This window comes from Sciurus carolinensis, chromosome 4, assembly GCF_902686445.1.
Source record: "Sciurus carolinensis chromosome 4, mSciCar1.2, whole genome shotgun sequence".
Taxonomy (NCBI): domain Eukaryota; kingdom Metazoa; phylum Chordata; class Mammalia; order Rodentia; family Sciuridae; genus Sciurus; species Sciurus carolinensis.
The window spans coordinates 173,782,069-173,798,625 of record NC_062216.1 but is presented as its reverse complement, the minus strand read 5'-3'; the positions used below and the strand labels follow the sequence as shown (position 1 = coordinate 173,798,625).

General features: G+C 60.6%; 1 protein-coding gene across 1 annotated transcript in view; it reads left to right on the top strand.

Annotated features, from left to right (window-relative positions):
* Cerk (ceramide kinase) overlaps positions 1-16,557 on the top strand; it is a gene marked incomplete at its 5' end in the record, with an annotated part of 46,777 nt that overhangs the window by 11,158 nt on the left and 19,062 nt on the right. Inside the window, 2 exons of the mRNA XM_047549827.1 lie at positions 5,188-5,298; positions 5,637-5,759. Of these exons, the coding sequence (XP_047405783.1) occupies positions 5,188-5,298; positions 5,637-5,759 (234 nt within the window). The remainder of the gene's footprint in view (positions 1-5,187; positions 5,299-5,636; positions 5,760-16,557) is intronic.

Here is a 16,557-nt window from a genome sequence, read left to right as displayed (position 1 = left end):
GCTGGACCTTGGAGTCCTCTCGCTGGCCCAGCCCACGAGGTCCCCGGGGCTGTGGTGCTGCACTGGTCTGCAGAGAGGGCAGCCGCAAACGGGCGCGGTGGTCGACAACAGGAGCCCCCCTGGCTGACAGGCGCCTGGCTTTCTGGAATGCGACGGCCATCTGACTGTGCCTTGGCTGGCGCTGGCGGGCACCGCACACCAAGGCAGTCACACTAGTCAGGAGGGCGAGGGGAGCTGTCTGTGGTCAGAGCCAAGAGGTGGTTGCAAGTGTCCCTCCCGTTTGGGGGAAGGACTGCTGGAGGAGAACGTTCTTCTGAATTTGTAGCAGTTGTGGTATTTGAGCCAGCACTGACTGCCCTTGAGGTGGGTCCTTTCCTTGTCACAGGAGAGGTGGGAGACGAGCCCGCACGCTCAGAGGTGACGGCATTCGGGGTTAGCTTTGCTGTTGGGGCCTCAGCTGCTCTCCGCCGGCCGGCTCCATTGCTCCACTCCAGAAAGAAGTGCAGGCTGTTGAAAACGTGGCTTTGCAAAATGTGCAAGACCCAGCAGCGCCCCTCGGCACGAGGAGGGCCTGGCTGCCGCCTGCCCGGGTGCCCTCCCCAGCCAGCTCCTGAGTGGCATAGTCGCTGTTCCCATGAGACCCTGGCCTGCTCCCCAGTGTGGTGGTGGGAAGGCACTCTGGGACGAGGACTGACCAGAAGGGACTCTGCCAGAGCCAACCCTGGACGGTGTGGCTGGGCAAGACAGGCATCTGAGCGACGGGTCCCTGGGCTCTGGACCATGGAAGGAAAGGATTTTCCAGTAGATTTCCAAAGCTGCTGGTTGTGACTTGGATGAGTCACCTGACCTCAGCTCTGGTTTCCTTGTCTGCCATGAGGACCTTGGCACCTAGCTTTGGGTGTTTTGGGGACCCGCCACTTGCTCCCTGGCACCCAGTCACACTCAGGGTGACCCTCGCTCCTGGGACAGGCCTCCAGTAAGCCAGCAGAGCCAGGTGAGACTTGCTGGCAGCAAGGGGCCGGGCTGACTGGGTGTTGGGAGGCCAACGCAGTGGGACGCCCGCAGCCTGAGTGCAGTGGGCACGGGGTCAGGGTGAGAAGGTCCTGAGCCGTGCTGGGCGGGGACCACTGCCCGGGACCCAGGGGCTCAGGGCCGCCAGGCTCAGTGCCGACGTCCTGAGGTCGGGGTGCTACCTGTATGACTCGGGGCAGATGCTGGGTGGGGACAGGGTCTGAGTTACGTCTGGGGCTGTGGGAGAAGCCACTGGCAGACCAGGCAGAGCGGCGGCGTCTGTCAGGCAGACTTGTGTCCTGGGTGCTCATCGGGCCGCAGGCAAGAGGGTGCTTCCGGGGCACAAGCCTGGGGGTGGGCACCAGGGGTGGCTGTGGCGTGACAGGTACTCTGGGAGACTCGGGGTAGGGGGTGTGACGTCGGAGGTGGAGACGGGGATGGAGATGGGGAGGAGCCAGAGGGACCCTGGCTTGTGGCAAGCCGGCACGTGGGTGGGGCAGTGTTCACCGGGCTTGGGTGTGGGAGGCGGGCAGTTTCTGGAAGGGGCAGGGGGCAGCAAGGATGGACTTGGATTTAGAAGGCTGAGTTTGGGGCCCTCAGAGGCCTTGCAGATGGCGCTGCCTGGGCTCTGGGGTGTCCGTCTGGGCGCACACCTGTGCCCAGGCTGGCCTTCCTTAGGCCTGGGAGAGCAGCAGGAGGGAGGCGTCAGAGTTCCCTGTGTTCCAGAACGTTGGCCCCAGAGGGAGTGGTCGCTTTCACTGCAAAGGGAAGCCCCCCAGGGCCAGGCAGGCGGGAGGGTCCGCGCATGTGGAGCCAGGCGGGGCTGAGCTCCTCAGGGCAGCGCTAGGACCCACTGGGACCCACGAGCAGCGGCTGGGGTCCCAGCCCCCATCCCACCTCCCTCCTCCCGAGGCTCAGGGTGACCCCATGGCTGCTCCTCATGGAGCTCCCCACAGCATGTGGCTCTGGGCCTTGGCCGGGCAGGTTCAGGCTGGTCTGGACAGTCGCTCTCCTCAGGAAGACCCAGCGCACCAGGGCACAGAGCACAGGACCCGCAGGCGCTGGTCTCCCCCTGATCCCTGCAAGGTCTTCCCCAGCGCAAGCCCTTATTCACGGTGGCTGCCCTTGGTGTCCACACAGCACACGCCGGTGTGGGCGCCTCTCCGGGCCAGTGCCTGTGGAGTGGCCGGCAGGGGTCATTCTGCCTCGAGGACAGGCTGCTGTCTCCTGTTTCGAAGGCCTCAGTGCCCCCTTCTCCTGCTGCCCCTGGGACCTGACCTCAGCGCTTGGTGACTTGCGGGTGACCGTAGGGCGGGGGCCGCCCGGGGCTAGAGTGCTGGCCCAGTGCGCACCAGCCCCAGTTCCACCCCAGCTCTGCAACCAAACAGAAGCTCCAGCTCCCCGAGTCCCTCCGGAGTCCCTGTCCTGTTAGCCGGCTGCTAATCAGAAACGGGGGACGTGCAGACGCCGTGGGAACCGCCCCGCTGGAGGCTTCTGCCTCATGGGCCCGGTGCCGGGTGCAGAGGTGGCCCTGGGTGGATGGGTCAGGCCTGCGGGAGGCAGAGCCCCTCTCTAGCCGCCTTTCTGTGACTTTTCTCGTGTGCTTGAACCGTTCTCGCCCCGTCTTCGGACCCTGGGCTGGCCAGCCACCCTGCCCAAGGTGACGCAGTGCCGCGCCCCTTCTGTCCACAGCGAGGGGAGCGTTGACCAGGAGGCTGGGCCTTCATTGCACGTCCCCTGGTTCTGGCAGACCTGGCTCAGTTCCAGGCCTGGCTGCGCACTGGGCCCCTGAGGACAGCCCTGCCCACGGCACGGGCAGCCTGCCCATCTCTGGCGCTCCTTAGGTCAGCGTCGCGCTCCGCGGGGCTTCCCTCCCTCCTCAGAAAAGGACTCCACGCATTGGTGCACGCGTGAGGGGTCAAGGCAGCTGCCTGCGAGCACCCCGGGACTTCATTTTTGCTCACCCGGGGAGCAGACGAAGCTTTCTGTGGGCAGTGCATGGCCGGCGCAGCGGGCACCTGGACCCAGCCCAAGGCGCCTGCTTCTTGCTGTCTCGCACATCTTTTTAAAAAATTTCATTTTGGTGCCACTGGGATCAAACCCAGGGCCTCATGGGTGATCGGCAAGCCCTCCCCTACGGAGCTCGCCCCAGCCCCCAGTCACTCGCTGCTAGACCTGGGTCACCACCCAGCTCTCCTCAGAGCTCCCATCTCAGGCCGAGGCCGCTGCCTGCTCTGGCCTTGCGGTCCTCCTTCCTCGGCCTCTGCTCCCCTCCCTGGCCTGCCTCTTGGGCCTGCTCCCTCCCTCTGAACTGCGTGGCTGGCCAGGAGGCCGCCCAGGCCCCACCTGCCAGGCCTTGGGTCCCTGCTTCTGCAGTCTCTGTGGCCTTCTTGGTTTATTTTCTGCCCCCACTGGCACCCCCATTGGTCCCTGGTGCCCAGCACCTCTGGATACCATCTCCTGTGTCCTGGAGAAGTCTGGCCTCTGGGTTTGGCCAACGTGGCATGTGACACATTTAAAATCTCTTGCTTCCTCCTTTGGTTTTTCAAGTCTATTGATCTAAATTGCAGGACTAGAAATTATTCACTTGTGGACGCTTTTAAGTGGGTCATCCTGTGAGTCATTTGTGACTTTGAGTCATTAAGTGGCTTGTACTGACTCTTGCCTCAACGCTGTCAGTTGTTTGGATATTGAGAAGCTTGCCTGGCTCCAACCTCATGCCTCCCAGCCTTTGACCCTTCTGTTGGCCATTTCTTCAACCATCTTAGTCACAAGGGTCACGTGGGGAGCGGCGAGACGCTGAGGTCACGGCACAGATGGCTTGACCACAGTCCACGTGTGGCGTGCTCTGCCCTGTTCCTGACACCCGCCCCAGCCAGCCCTGAGCTCGTTGCCGAGACACACAGAGGCCTCCTGTTAGCTCCTGGTCTCCTGGGACGTGAACAGAGAGGTCAGGGCAGTGGGGTCTGAGTGCGAGGTCACAGTGAAGCAGGGTTTGGAGGGGCTCCACGAGGCCAGCCCTCCAGAAACGGGACAGGTTGGGAAGGGAGCCGTGGGGATGAGGAGCCACGCGGGGGCCGTCTGGAGGCAGGAGAGCCCACTGGATGTGCGGGCGTGGGTGTCGGGACGCCTGCCCTGGAGCCCAGTGGGTTGGTCCTGTGTGCTGCTCACTCACGGGGGAGAGGGGAGGGTAAGAAGCAGGCGGAGACTGCATTTCAGAGACAGTGGTGAGGACACGGGAATTCCAGGGTGTGGTGCGCTGGGACCAAGGGCCCTGCCTGCGGTCAGCTCTCAGAGCCTCAGAGGAGCCAGGAGCCCAGTCAGACCACCTCCCTGGGTCCTGAGCCCTCACGACTTGATTCCCACAGGCAGTGGCTTTAAAGCAGATGCGAAATGACCCGAAGGCGGCAGCAGCAGATGTTTTCTCTCACCTCTTGCAAAGATGCAGTGTTTTCGCTGTCGCAGGCTTGCGCCAACCCGAAGCCAACTGAAAACTGTCACGTTCATCTACCTAAAAATATGTTGTGAATTCCTAACAGTGATTCGTGGAAAAGCTCTGGGCTCCAGCCTGTTCCGAGGGGCCCAGCTTGCTGCCCCTAGCCCTCCGTGCCCCCTGGAGCGTCTTCCGGGCCTGTCGCCCCTCTCCCAGCCTGCGTCCCCGGCAGCCCTGCTCCCAGCCCACTCTTCCTTTACGTTGCGTTCTGTGATGGCAGCCTGCTGGGGAGCGGGGCTCAGTCCGCGGCTACCTGGGCTGGTATAGAGCATGTCCGTGCTGTGCTGCCCGAGGGCCAAGTCTCCCTTCCTCCTGCTCCTGTGGGGCCCACAACTTTCCAGAGCCCCCACATTGGACCCTGGCTCTCACACATTTGGTGGCCCTGGTGTCCTGCATCCTGTGTGTCCCCTCCATACAGAGACCAAGTTTATCATAGTGACCAGGCCAAACGGTCAGCGTTTGCTGCTTGAGTGGCAGTGGTGGTGTGTGAGCAGCGGTGTTTGGTGGGCGTGTAGGCCGAACGCCACCGTTGGGGACACCCGGCCGCCTGCGGCCTCAGCCCTGAGCTAGGACATGGCGTCGGGCTTCCTTCCTTCGTCTCTCACGAGGGGTCAAGCCAGGACGTCCTCAGCGTTTTGGAGTGGGCCGTCTCCTGCGTGGCTGACGCCTGTTCGTCTCTGCAGATGCCATCTCGGTGCCGGTGTCTGAGATCATCACCGTGGAGGAAGCAGACACTCGCAGGAAGCAGCACGCCGGCCGATGGCAGAAGATGGGACAGCCTTGCGCGTTCACAGGTGAGGGTGCCTGGGCTCCCCGTTCCCGGTTCTCCTTCAGCTCGTGCAGGTGACGCGGGAAGGGGACGCCCCACCACCAGTTTGACCAGCCCGGTGGTCTGGTCGCTCCCTATCGGCTTCCTGACATCCCTTCCCAAAGATCTACCTCTCCTGAGTTCTGTGCCCATCGTCTTTTTTCTTGTTTTCTTTACTTTTTAACGTGGCTTAAAGGATCTGAGAAGCGGCACGTTTTACCTGATACACAGTGACCGTCACCGCTGCTTAGCCGAGTGAGCCCCTGGTGGCGTTCTGAGTGGGCCACCGCTGTGCCCTGACCCGCGCCTGCCCATCTCTTGCAGTTCACTGTGTGAAGCGAGCTCGGCGTCACCGCTGGAAGTGGGCGCGGGTGACCTTCTGGAGCACTGACGAGCACCTGTGTCACCTGTGGCTGCAGACCCTCCGGGAGCTGCTGGAGAGGCTGAGTACGTGCGCACCGCCAGGCTGGTGCCGGCAGCGGTGGTGGGCGCGGGAGCAGATCTGGTGCCCCGGGTGCCGCGGGTGGGTTTTTGGGTCAAGTGCACTAGTTAGGGGACAGTGTGGAGCCGTGGAAGTGGGTGGGATCTCGAGGCCCGGATAATGGCCTGGCAGCGAGACCCACGTGACTTAACCTCCTGGGCCTCAGTTTCTTTCTCTGGAGGTGGGGATGGAACAGGTCATCAGGGGAGGACTCACCCCTGGCTGGAGCCTTCGTGGTGGAGCGGGAGCCCAAGGCCTTCGTGACTGCGTGCTGAGTGGCAGGTCCGTCTGTCACCTTGAAAGTGGCAGGCTGTACTCATTCTGTGCCGGCAGCCTTATCCCATGGAGTTTGGCTCGGTCAGCGCGCAGTCCTGACACCTCGGTACTGTGGTCAGGCTTTCTGTTCGGGCTCCAGCCACAGAGCAGCGACGCCATGTGCTGGGTTCGTTGGCCTTAGGGGACAGCTCTGGCGCCTCTGTCCACAAGCGGGTCACAGCGCGTCTGAGGAAGGCTTCCCGCACGCCGCTTCAGAGGACGTCCTCAGGAGGGAAGCGCGCTTGTGATCCCCCTGCTGGGAGGGCTGGGTTCCTGCTTCTGTCCCCTGCGGCCCTCTGTCCATCCTGACAGCCCTGCTGTGAGCGCTGCGCCCCTCCCAGTCCCGGGCCGCCCCTCCTGCCTTGGTCTGATGCCAGTCTCCTCCCGCCCTCCTCCAAGTCTGCTCTCCTGAGACTGAGCTGCCGGAGTCCAGGCCTGAGTCTGAGGGCACAGACTCCCCCTGAGCAGTGTGGATTTTATGTCTGCGTGGCTCTTGGAAAACCTAGGAGTTGTGTGTGGGGTGTGGTCTCCTGGCGTCTAAAGGAGCGCAGGGTCCACTGTCCAGTGATCTAATCTTACCTTCCATTCTGTCACCCTCTCTAGTGTCTCACTGAAGCAAAACTCAGATGCAGAGAAGTGCTGAGTGTGGGGCTCGTGAGTTCTCGCGCCAGGCGCCTGGGCAACAGCACCCAGGCCCGGGAGCCAAGTGCTGCCCACCCAGGCCCGGGCCCCATGGTCATTACTCCAGGGGCCACTGCTTCCTGCCTTCTAAACAGCCAGATCCCTTTTGCTCTCTGCCTAGCCAGGTGGTGTGACCTGCACTCTTCTCGTCTGCATGCGACTGAGTGTCGAGTGTGACGCTTGTCACGTGGTGTCTGGATGGGGCTCCTGCCTGGTGCCTGGGGTTCCTCCGCAACACGTCTGCTCACTGCGCTGAGGGTGGTCGTCTGGAAGGCTTACGGGGGCCCCTGTGCACGCCAGTGCCCCCGCAGGAGGCGCAGGGCGACCCCGCAGCTTCCTGAGGTGCAGGAGCGCGACGCCCTGCTCTGGGGGCCTTCCTGCTGCTCCCTGTCCTGACCACGCCCTCCTCTTGGCCTCCATAAGGTGGCTTGCATGATGTTCTTCTTGGCGCTGCTCCCACGGTTGAGTCTCACGGGGACTCGCACACCCTCCTGGGGTCAGTTAGGGCTCCTGCCATTTTCTGTTTGGTTGTCTCCTTTCCTTAGGGGCGGGTGGGAGTGCGTCAGGGACCTGAGTTACTGACCCTCCCACCTGCGCGGGCCTCTGAGTCCGTCCTCAGTGCCGTTTGGTGGACAGATGTTCTTGACTTCAGCGTAGGTTGGTTGTCTTTTTCTTCCTAGCTTCCTAGCTTTCCTGCAGGGAAGCCCTGCGTGCCCCCGGTCAGGAAGGTGCTGCCTTCCCCACGCTCTGCTGCTCACCTCTCACGCTGGCGCTCGGTCCTTCGGGAATGGACGTTGTGTGCTCTGAGGGAAGCGGTGGAGGTTCATTTTCCTTACTTATATTTAGGATTATTCTTGCTGTACTGGAGATTGAACCCAGGAGTGTGCTCCACATCCCCAGCCATTTTATTTACTTATTTATTTTTATTTCATTTTTTGTTTAATTAATTAATTACTTTTTAAAAATTTTTTTTAGCTGTTGATAGACCTTTATTTTATTCATTTATTTATATGCGGTGCTGAGAACCGAACCCAGTGCCTCACACATGCTAGGCAAGTGCTCTACCACCGAGCCACAACTCCAGTCCCAATTAATTACTTTTGAGAAAGTAATTGGCTGCCTGGGACTTGCAACCCTCCTGCCTCAGCCTCCTGGGTCTGTGGCACCACAGGGAGCTGCTGCGCCCACAGCTAGGGTCCGCGGCCCCAGATAGACTGGGGCCCCGTCACCTGTGGGAGGCCGGCGGCCCTGGTGCCTCCTGCTGCTCCTGTGGGACCAGTAAGAGCCGTGCCGGCTCCCGCCTGGCTCTGTGCAAGCTGATCCTCTGATTCCCAGCAGACCCCACGGTGCCCACTGAGCGAGGGCAGTGTTGGGCCTCCCTTGTTTTCCCGGGTTTGGACCACAGTGCAGGTCAACAGCAACACCCTGCGTCCTGACCTTGGGAACATTTCCAATATTCACCTTCAAAGGAGCCTCTCAGGGTTCGGAAGGTGTTTTTTAATTCAGTTTAAGGAGATTCTTTTGAAGTCAGAGTTTTTGCAGAATTTTGGTTTTTAACTCATGCTCGGGTCCTGGGTAGATGTTTTTTCTGCACAGTTGATGGGACGGGGGCTTTGGAGCTAAACTGTTGAATAAGGCTCTCCACTGCTGACCCTGTGTGGGGAGCAGAGCCCCTCCCTAGAGGTGCACGTGGCACCTCCTGAGGCTGTGTGGATGACAACAGAATGCCACAGTGGTGGCACCGTGCCACTGCTGTCCAAGTCACATAGTGTTCAGAGGTCTCTCTGGGTGGTGGCACTGTGCTCTCTTGCTGTCCAGGTCACAAGTGTCCAGAGGTCTCTCTGGGTGGGGGCACCATGCCCGCTTGCTGTCCAGGTCACAGAGTGTCCAGAGGTCTCTCTGGGTGGTGGCACCGTGCCTCTTGCTGTCCAGGTCACAGAGTGTCCAGAGTTTTCTCTGGGTGGTGGCACCGTGCCTCTTGCTGTCCAGGTCACAGAGTGTCCAGAGTTTTCTCTGGGTGGTGGCACCGTGCCTCTTGGTGTCCAGGTCACAGAGTGTCCAGAGGTCTCTCTGGGTGGTGGCACTGTGCCCACTTGCTGTCCAGGTCACAGAGTGTCCAGAGGTCTCTCTGGGTGGTGGCACCGTGCCCGCTTGCTCTCTAAGTCACAGAGTGTCCAGAGGTTTCTCTGGGTGGTGGCACCGTGCCCGTTTGCTCTCTAGGTCACAGAGTGTCCAGAGGTCTCTCTGGGTGGTGGCACCGTGCCTGCTTGCTCTCTAGGTCACAGAGTGTCCAGAGGTTTCTCTGGGTGGTTGGCACAGTGCCCCCTTGCTGTCCAGGTCACAGAGTGTCCAGAGGTTTCTTTGGGTGGTGGCACCGTGCCCACTTGCTCTCTAGGTCACAGAGTGTCCAGAGGTTTCTCTGGGTGGGGCACCGTGCCCCCTTGCTGTCCAGGTCACAGGGTGTCCAGAGGTCTCTCTGGGTGTTTGGCACGGTGCCCTCTTGCTGTCCAGGTCACAGAGTGTCCAGAGGTCTCTCTGGGTGGTGGCACCGTGCCCTCTTGCTGTCCAGGTCACAGAGTGTCCAGAGGTTTCTCTGGGTGGTGGCACCATGCCCTCTTGTTGTCCAGGTCACAGAGTGTCCAGAGGTTTCTCTGGGTGGTGGCACTGTGCCCGCTTGCTCTCTAGGTCACAGAGTGTCCAGAGGTCTCTCTGGGTGGTGGCACTGTGCCCGCTTGCTCTCTAGGTCACAGAGTGTCCAGAGGTCTCTCTGGGTGGGGGCACCATGCCCTCTTGCTGTCCAGGTCACAGAGTGTCCAGAGGTCTCTCTGGGTGGTGGCACCGTGCCCTCTTGCTGTCCAGGTCACAGAGTGTCCAGAGGTCTCTCTGGGTGGTGGCACCGTGCCCTCTTGCTGTCCAGGTCACAGAGTGTCCAGAGGTCTCTCTGGGTGGTGGCACCGTGCCCTCTTGCTGTCCAGGTCACAGAGTGTCCAGAGGTTTCTCTGGGTGGTGGCACCATGCCCTCTTGTTGTCCAGGTCACAGAGTGTCCAGAGGTTTCTTTGGGTGGTGGCACCGTGCCCTCTTGCTGTCCAGGTCACAGAGTGTCCAGAGGTCTCTCTGGGTGGTGGCACCGTGCCCTCTTGCTGTCCAGGTCACAGAGTGTCCAGAGGTCTCTCTGGGTGGTGGCACCGTGCCCTCTTCCTGTCCAGGTCACAGAGTGTCCAGAGGTTTCTTTGGGTGGTGGCACCGTGCCCTCTTGCTGTCCAGGTCACAGAGTGTCCAGAGGTCTCTCTGGGTGGTGGCACCGTGCCCTCTTCCTGTCCAGGTCACAGAGTGTCCAGAGGTTTCTTTGGGTGGTGGCACCGTGCCCTCTTGCTGTCCAGGTCACAGAGTGTCCAGAGGTCTCTCTGGGTGTTTGGCACGGTGCCCTCTTGCTGTCCAGGTCACAGAGTGTCCAGAGGTCTCTCTGGGTGGTGGCACCGTGCCCTCTTGCTGTCCAGGTCACAGAGTGTCCAGAGGTCTCTCTGGGTGTTGGCACCGTGCCCGCTTGCTCTCTAGGTCACAGAGTGTCCAGAGGTCTCTCTGGGTGGGGGCACCATGCCCTCTTGCTGTCCAGGTCACAGAGTGTCCAGAGGTCTCTCTGGGTGGTGGCACTGTGCCCTCTTGCTGTCCAGGTCACAGAGTGTCCAGAGGTCTCTCTGGGTGGTGGCACCGTGCCCTCTTGCTTTCCAGGTCACAGAGTGTCCAGAGGTTTCTCTGGGTGGTGGCACCGTGCCTCTTGGTGTTTAGGTCACAGAGTTTCCAGAGGTTTCTCTGGGTGGTCGCACGGTGCCCTCTTGCTGTCCAGGTCACAGAGTGTCCAGAGGTTTCTCTGGGTGGTGGCACCGTGCCCCCTTGCTGTCCAGGTCACAGAGTGTCCAGAGGTTTCTCTGGGTGGTGGCACCGTGCCCGCTTGCTCTCTAGGTCACAGAGTGTCCAGAGGTCTCTCTGGGTGGTGGCACCGTGCCCTCTTGCTGTCCAGGTCACAGAGTGTCCAGAGGTCTCTCTGGGTGGTGGCACCGTGCCTCTTGCTGTCCGGATAACAGAGTGTCCAGAGGTCTCTCTGGGTGTTTTGCACAGTGCCCTCTTGCTGTCCAGGTCACAGAGTGTCCAGAGGTCTCTCTGGGTGGTGGCACCGTGCCCGCTTGCTGTCCAGGTCACAGAGTGTCCAGAGGTTTCTCTGGGTGGTGGCACCATGCCCTCTTGCTGTCCAGGTCACAGAGTGTCCAGAGGTTTCTCTGGGTAGTGGCACCGTGCCCGCTTGCTCTCTAGGTCACAGAGTGTCCAGAGGTCTCTCTGGGTGGTGGCACCGTGCCCCCTTGCTGTCCAGGTCACAGAGTGTCCAGAGGTCTCTCTGGGTGGTGGCACCGTGCCCGCTTGCTCTCTAGGTCACAGAGTGTCCAGAGGTCTCTCTGGGTGGTGGCACCGTGCCCTCTTGCTGTCCAGGTCACAGAGTGTCCAGAGGTCTCTCTGGGTGGTGGCACCGTGCCCTCTTGCTGTCCAGGTCACAGAGTGTCCAGAGGTCTCTCTGGGTGGTGGCACCGTGCCTCTTGCTGTCCGGATAACAGAGTGTCCAGAGGTCTCTCTGGGTGTTTGGCACGGTGCCCTCTTGCTGTCCAGGTCACAGAGTGTCCAGAGGTCTCTCTGGGTGGTGGCACCGTGCCTCTTGCTGTCCGGATAACAGAGTGTCCAGAGGTCTCTCTGGGTGTTTTGCACAGTGCCCTCTTGCTGTCCAGGTCACAGAGTGTCCAGAGGTCTCTCTGGGTGGTGGCACCGTGCCCGCTTGCTGTCCAGGTCACAGAGTGTCCAGAGGTTTCTCTGGGTGGTGGCACCATGCCCTCTTGCTGTCCAGGTCACAGAGTGTCCAGAGGTTTCTCTGGGTGGTGGCACCGTGCCCGCTTGCTCTCTAGGTCACAGAGTGTCCAGAGGTCTCTCTGGGTGGTGGCACTGTGCCCGCTTGCTCTCTAGGTCACAGAGTGTCCAGAGGTCTCTCTGGGTGGGGGCACCATGCCCTCTTCCTGTCCAGGTCACAGAGTGTCCAGAGGTCTCTCTGGGTGGTGGCACCGTGCCCTCTTGCTGTCCAGGTCACAGAGTGTCCAGAGGTCTCTCTGGGTGGTGGCACCGTGCCCTCTTGCTGTCCAGGTCACAGAGTGTCCAGAGGTTTCTCTGGGTGTTGGCACCATGCCCTCTTGTTGTCCAGGTCACAGAGTGTCCAGAGGTTTCTCTGGGTGGTGGCACCGTGCCCGCTTGCTCTCTAGGTCACAGAGTGTCCAGAGGTCTCTCTGGGTGGTGGCACCGTGCCCGCTTGCTCTCTAGGTCACAGAGTGTCCAGAGGTCTCTCTGGGTGGGGGCACCATGCCCTCTTGCTGTCCAGGTCACAGAGTGTCCAGAGGTCTCTCTGGGTGGTGGCACCGTGCCCTCTTGCTGTCCAGGTCACAGAGTGTCCAGAGGTCTCTCTGGGTGGTGGCACCGTGCCCTCTTGCTGTCCAGGTCACAGAGTGTCCAGAGGTCTCTCTGGGTGGTGGCACCGTGCCCTCTTGCTGTCCAGGTCACAGAGTGTCCAGAGGTCTCTCTGGGTGTTGGCACCGTGCCCGCTTGCTCTCTAGGTCACAGAGTGTCCAGAGGTCTCTCTGGGTGGGGGCACCATGCCCTCTTGCTGTCCAGGTCACAGAGTGTCCAGAGGTCTCTCTGGGTGGTGGCACTGTGCCCTCTTGCTGTCCAGGTCACAGAGTGTCCAGAGGTCTCTCTGGGTGGGGGCACCGTGCCCTCTTGCTTTCCAGGTCACAGAGTGTCCAGAGGTTTCTCTGGGTGGTGGCACCGTGCCTCTTGGTGTTTAGGTCACAGAGTTTCCAGAGGTTTCTCTGGGTGGTCGCACGGTGCCCTCTTGCTGTCCAGGTCACAGAGTGTCCAGAGGTTTCTCTGGGTGGTGGCACCGTGCCCCCTTGCTGTCCAGGTCACAGAGTGTCCAGAGGTTTCTCTGGGTGGTGGCACCGTGCCCGCTTGCTCTCTAGGTCACAGAGTGTCCAGAGGTCTCTCTGGGTGGGGGCACCATGCCCTCTTGCTGTCCAGGTCACAGAGTGTCCAGAGGTCTCTCTGGGTGGTGGCACCGTGCCCTCTTGCTGTCCAGGTCACAGAGTGTCCAGAGGTCTCTCTGGGTGGTGGCACCGTGCCCTCTTGCTGTCCAGGTCACAGAGTGTCCAGAGGTCTCTCTGGGTGGTGGCACCGTGCCTCTTGCTGTCCGGATAACAGAGTGTCCAGAGGTCTCTCTGGGTGTTTGGCACGGTGCCCTCTTGCTGTCCAGGTCACAGAGTGTCCAGAGGTCTCTCTGGGTGGTGGCACCGTGCCCGCTTGCTGTCCAGGTCACAGAGTGTCCAGAGGTTTCTCTGGGTGGTGGCACCATGCCCTCTTGTTGTCCAGGTCACAGAGTGTCCAGAGGTTTCTCTGGGTGGTGGCACCGTGCCCGCTTGCTCTCTAGGTCACAGAGTGTCCAGAGGTCTCTCTGGGTGGTGGCACTGTGCCCGCTTGCTCTCTAGGTCACAGAGTGTCCAGAGGTCTCTCTGGGTGGGGGCACCATGCCCTCTTGCTGTCCAGGTCACAGAGTGTCCAGAGGTCTCTCTGGGTGGTGGCACCGTGCCCTCTTGCTGTCCAGGTCACAGAGTGTCCAGAGGTCTCTCTGGGTGGTGGCACCGTGCCCTCTTGCTGTCCAGGTCACAGAGTGTCCAGAGGTTTCTCTGGGTGGTGGCACCGTGCCCGCTTGCTCTCTAGGTCACAGAGTGTCCAGAGGTCTCTCTGGGTGGTGGCACCGTGCCCGCTTGCTGTCCAGGTCACAGAGTGTCCAGAGGTCTCTCTGGGTGTTTGGCACGGTGCCCTCTTGCTGTCCAGGTCACAGAGTGTCCAGAGGTCTCTCTGGGTGGTGGCACCGTGCCCTCTTTCTGTCCAGGTCACAGACTGTCCAGAGGTCTCTCTGGGTGTTGGCACCGTGCCCGCTTGCTCTCTAGGTCACAGAGTGTCCAGAGGTCTCTCTGGGTGGGGGCACCATGCCCTCTTGCTGTCCAGGTCACAGAGTGTCCAGAGGTCTCTCTGGGTGGTGGCACTGTGCCCTCTTGCTGTCCAGGTCACAGAGTGTCCAGAGGTCTCTCTGGGTGGTGGCACCGTGCCCTCTTGCTTTCCAGGTCACAGAGTGTCCAGAGGTTTCTCTGGGTGGTGGCACCGTGCCTCTTGGTGTTTAGGTCACAGAGTTTCCAGAGGTTTCTCTGGGTGGTCGCACGGTGCCCTCTTGCTGTCCAGGTCACAGAGTGTCCAGAGGTCTCTCTGGGTGGTGGCACTGTGCCCGCTTGCTCTCTAGGTCACAGAGTGTCCAGAGGTCTCTCTGGGTGGGGGCACCATGCCCTCTTGCTGTCCAGGTCACAGAGTGTCCAGAGGTCTCTCTGGGTGGTGGCACCGTGCCCTCTTGCTGTCCAGGTCACAGAGTGTCCAGAGGTCTCTCTGGGTGGTGGCACCGTGCCCTCTTGCTGTCCAGGTCACAGAGTGTCCAGAGGTTTCTCTGGGTGGTGGCACCGTGCCCGCTTGCTCTCTAGGTCACAGAGTGTCCAGAGGTCTCTCTGGGTGGTGGCACCGTGCCCGCTTGCTGTCCAGGTCACAGAGTGTCCAGAGGTCTCTCTGGGTGGTGGCACCGTGCCCTCTTCCTGTCCAGGTCACAGAGTGTCCAGAGGTTTCTTTGGGTGCTGGCACCGTGCCCGCTTGCTGTCCAGGTCACAGAGTGTCCAGAGGTTTCTCTGGGTGGTGGCACCGTGCCCGCTTGCTGTCCAGGTCACAGAGTGTCCAGAGGTTTCTCTGGGTGGTGGCACCATGCCCTCTTGTTGTCCAGGTCACAGAGTGTCCAGAGGTTTCTCTGGGTGGTGGCACCGTGCCCGCTTGCTCTCTAGGTCACAGAGTGTCCAGAGGTCTCTCTGGGTGGTGGCACTGTGCCCGCTTGCTCTCTAGGTCACAGAGTGTCCAGAGGTCTCTCTGGGTGGGGGCACCATGCCCTCTTGCTGTCCAGGTCACAGAGTGTCCAGAGGTCTCTCTGGGTGGTGGCACCGTGCCCTCTTGCTGTCCAGGTCTCAGAGTGTCCAGAGGTCTCTCTGGGTGGTGGCACCGTGCCCTCTTGCTGTCCAGGTCACAGAGTGTCCAGAGGTTTCTCTGGGTGGTGGCACCGTGCCCGCTTGCTCTCTAGGTCACAGAGTGTCCAGAGGTCTCTCTGGGTGGTGGCACCGTGCCCGCTTGCTGTCCAGGTCACAGAGTGTCCAGAGGTCTCTCTGGGTGGTGGCACCGTGCCCTCTTCCTGTCCAGGTCACAGAGTGTCCAGAGGTTTCTTTGGGTGGTGGCACCGTGCCCTCTTGCTGTCCAGGTCACAGAGTGTCCAGAGGTCTCTCTGGGTGTTTGGCACGGTGCCCTCTTGCTGTCCAGGCCACAGAGTGTCCAGAGGTCTCTCTGGGTGGTGGCACTGTGCCCTCTTGCTGTCCAGGTCACAGAGTGTCCAGAGGTCTCTCTGGGTGTTGGCACCGTGCCCGCTTGCTCTCTAGGTCACAGAGTGTCCAGAGTTCTCTCTGGGTGGGGGCACCATGCCCTCTTGCTGTCCAGGTCACAGAGTGTCCAGAGGTCTCTCTGGGTGGTGGCACTGTGCCCTCTTGCTGTCCAGGTCACAGAGTGTCCAGAGGTCTCTCTGGGTTGTGGCACCGTGCCCTCTTGCTTTCCAGGTCACAGAGTGTCCAGAGGTTTCTCTGGGTGGTGGCACCGTGCCCCCTTCTTGTCCAGGTCACAGAGTGTCCATTGGTCTCTCTGGGTGGTGGCACCGTGCCCCCTTGCTCTCCAGAGACGGTGAGCCTGGTGACACTGGTCTTGCCTCTGATTTCTGGGTCTTGGATCACACACACCTCGCTCTGACCCTGGAGCCCTGTCCAGTAGGCCCCTCTGTGGTGGTCAGGCTGGCCTTGCCTGTTCCTCCCGTTCTGGAACCTGGCGATTGGCCTCGCAGGGTGCGAGCGGCTGGCCCGGGCTTCTCTGAGCATGGCCTGTTTGGTCTCGGCGTTTTTTCTTGTTGGTGGTGTTCTATGGCCCACTCCCTTTTGTAAGTGAAGGACACTCTTCTTGTTTGTCCAGTCGCCCACCAAGGGACCCTGGTCACCCCATGCTGGCTATCATGAGTCGTGCTGCGATAGGCATTTAAGTTCCAGTTTTGCTGTGGACTTTCAAAGTTCTGTTTTCTTGGGTGCATACCTTCTTTTTCCTCTTGATTTGTTAGTTCAATTTGTTGTGTGTGTGTGTTTAACGTATATATTTTCAGTGGTAGCTGGACACAGCACCTTTATTTTATTCTTGTGTGGTGCTGAGGATGGAACCCAGGGCCTCACATGTGCTAGACGAGCGCTCTACCACTAAGTCACAACCCAGCCCCCAGTTTGTGTTTTTAAATTGCAGAACTGACCGGTTCTTCTTGAGCTGACCAGAACAGACATGTGGAAGTGGTCTTAAGAAAACCGGGTGTCACAGGAAACCCGGGCCGCATTCAGCCAGGTCTCGGCCATCTGCTTCTCTGCCCTGCCCTGTGTTCACTTCAGCACCAAACTTGGAGTCTTTCTCTCCACGTGTTCCTTTTTGCACATCTGTCTCATTCTTCTTGGTCTCTGCTGACTTGACCAGTGTGTCCTCCAGTGCCCAGACCCCCTGACGTGGTCAGGGAAAGTTCCCAG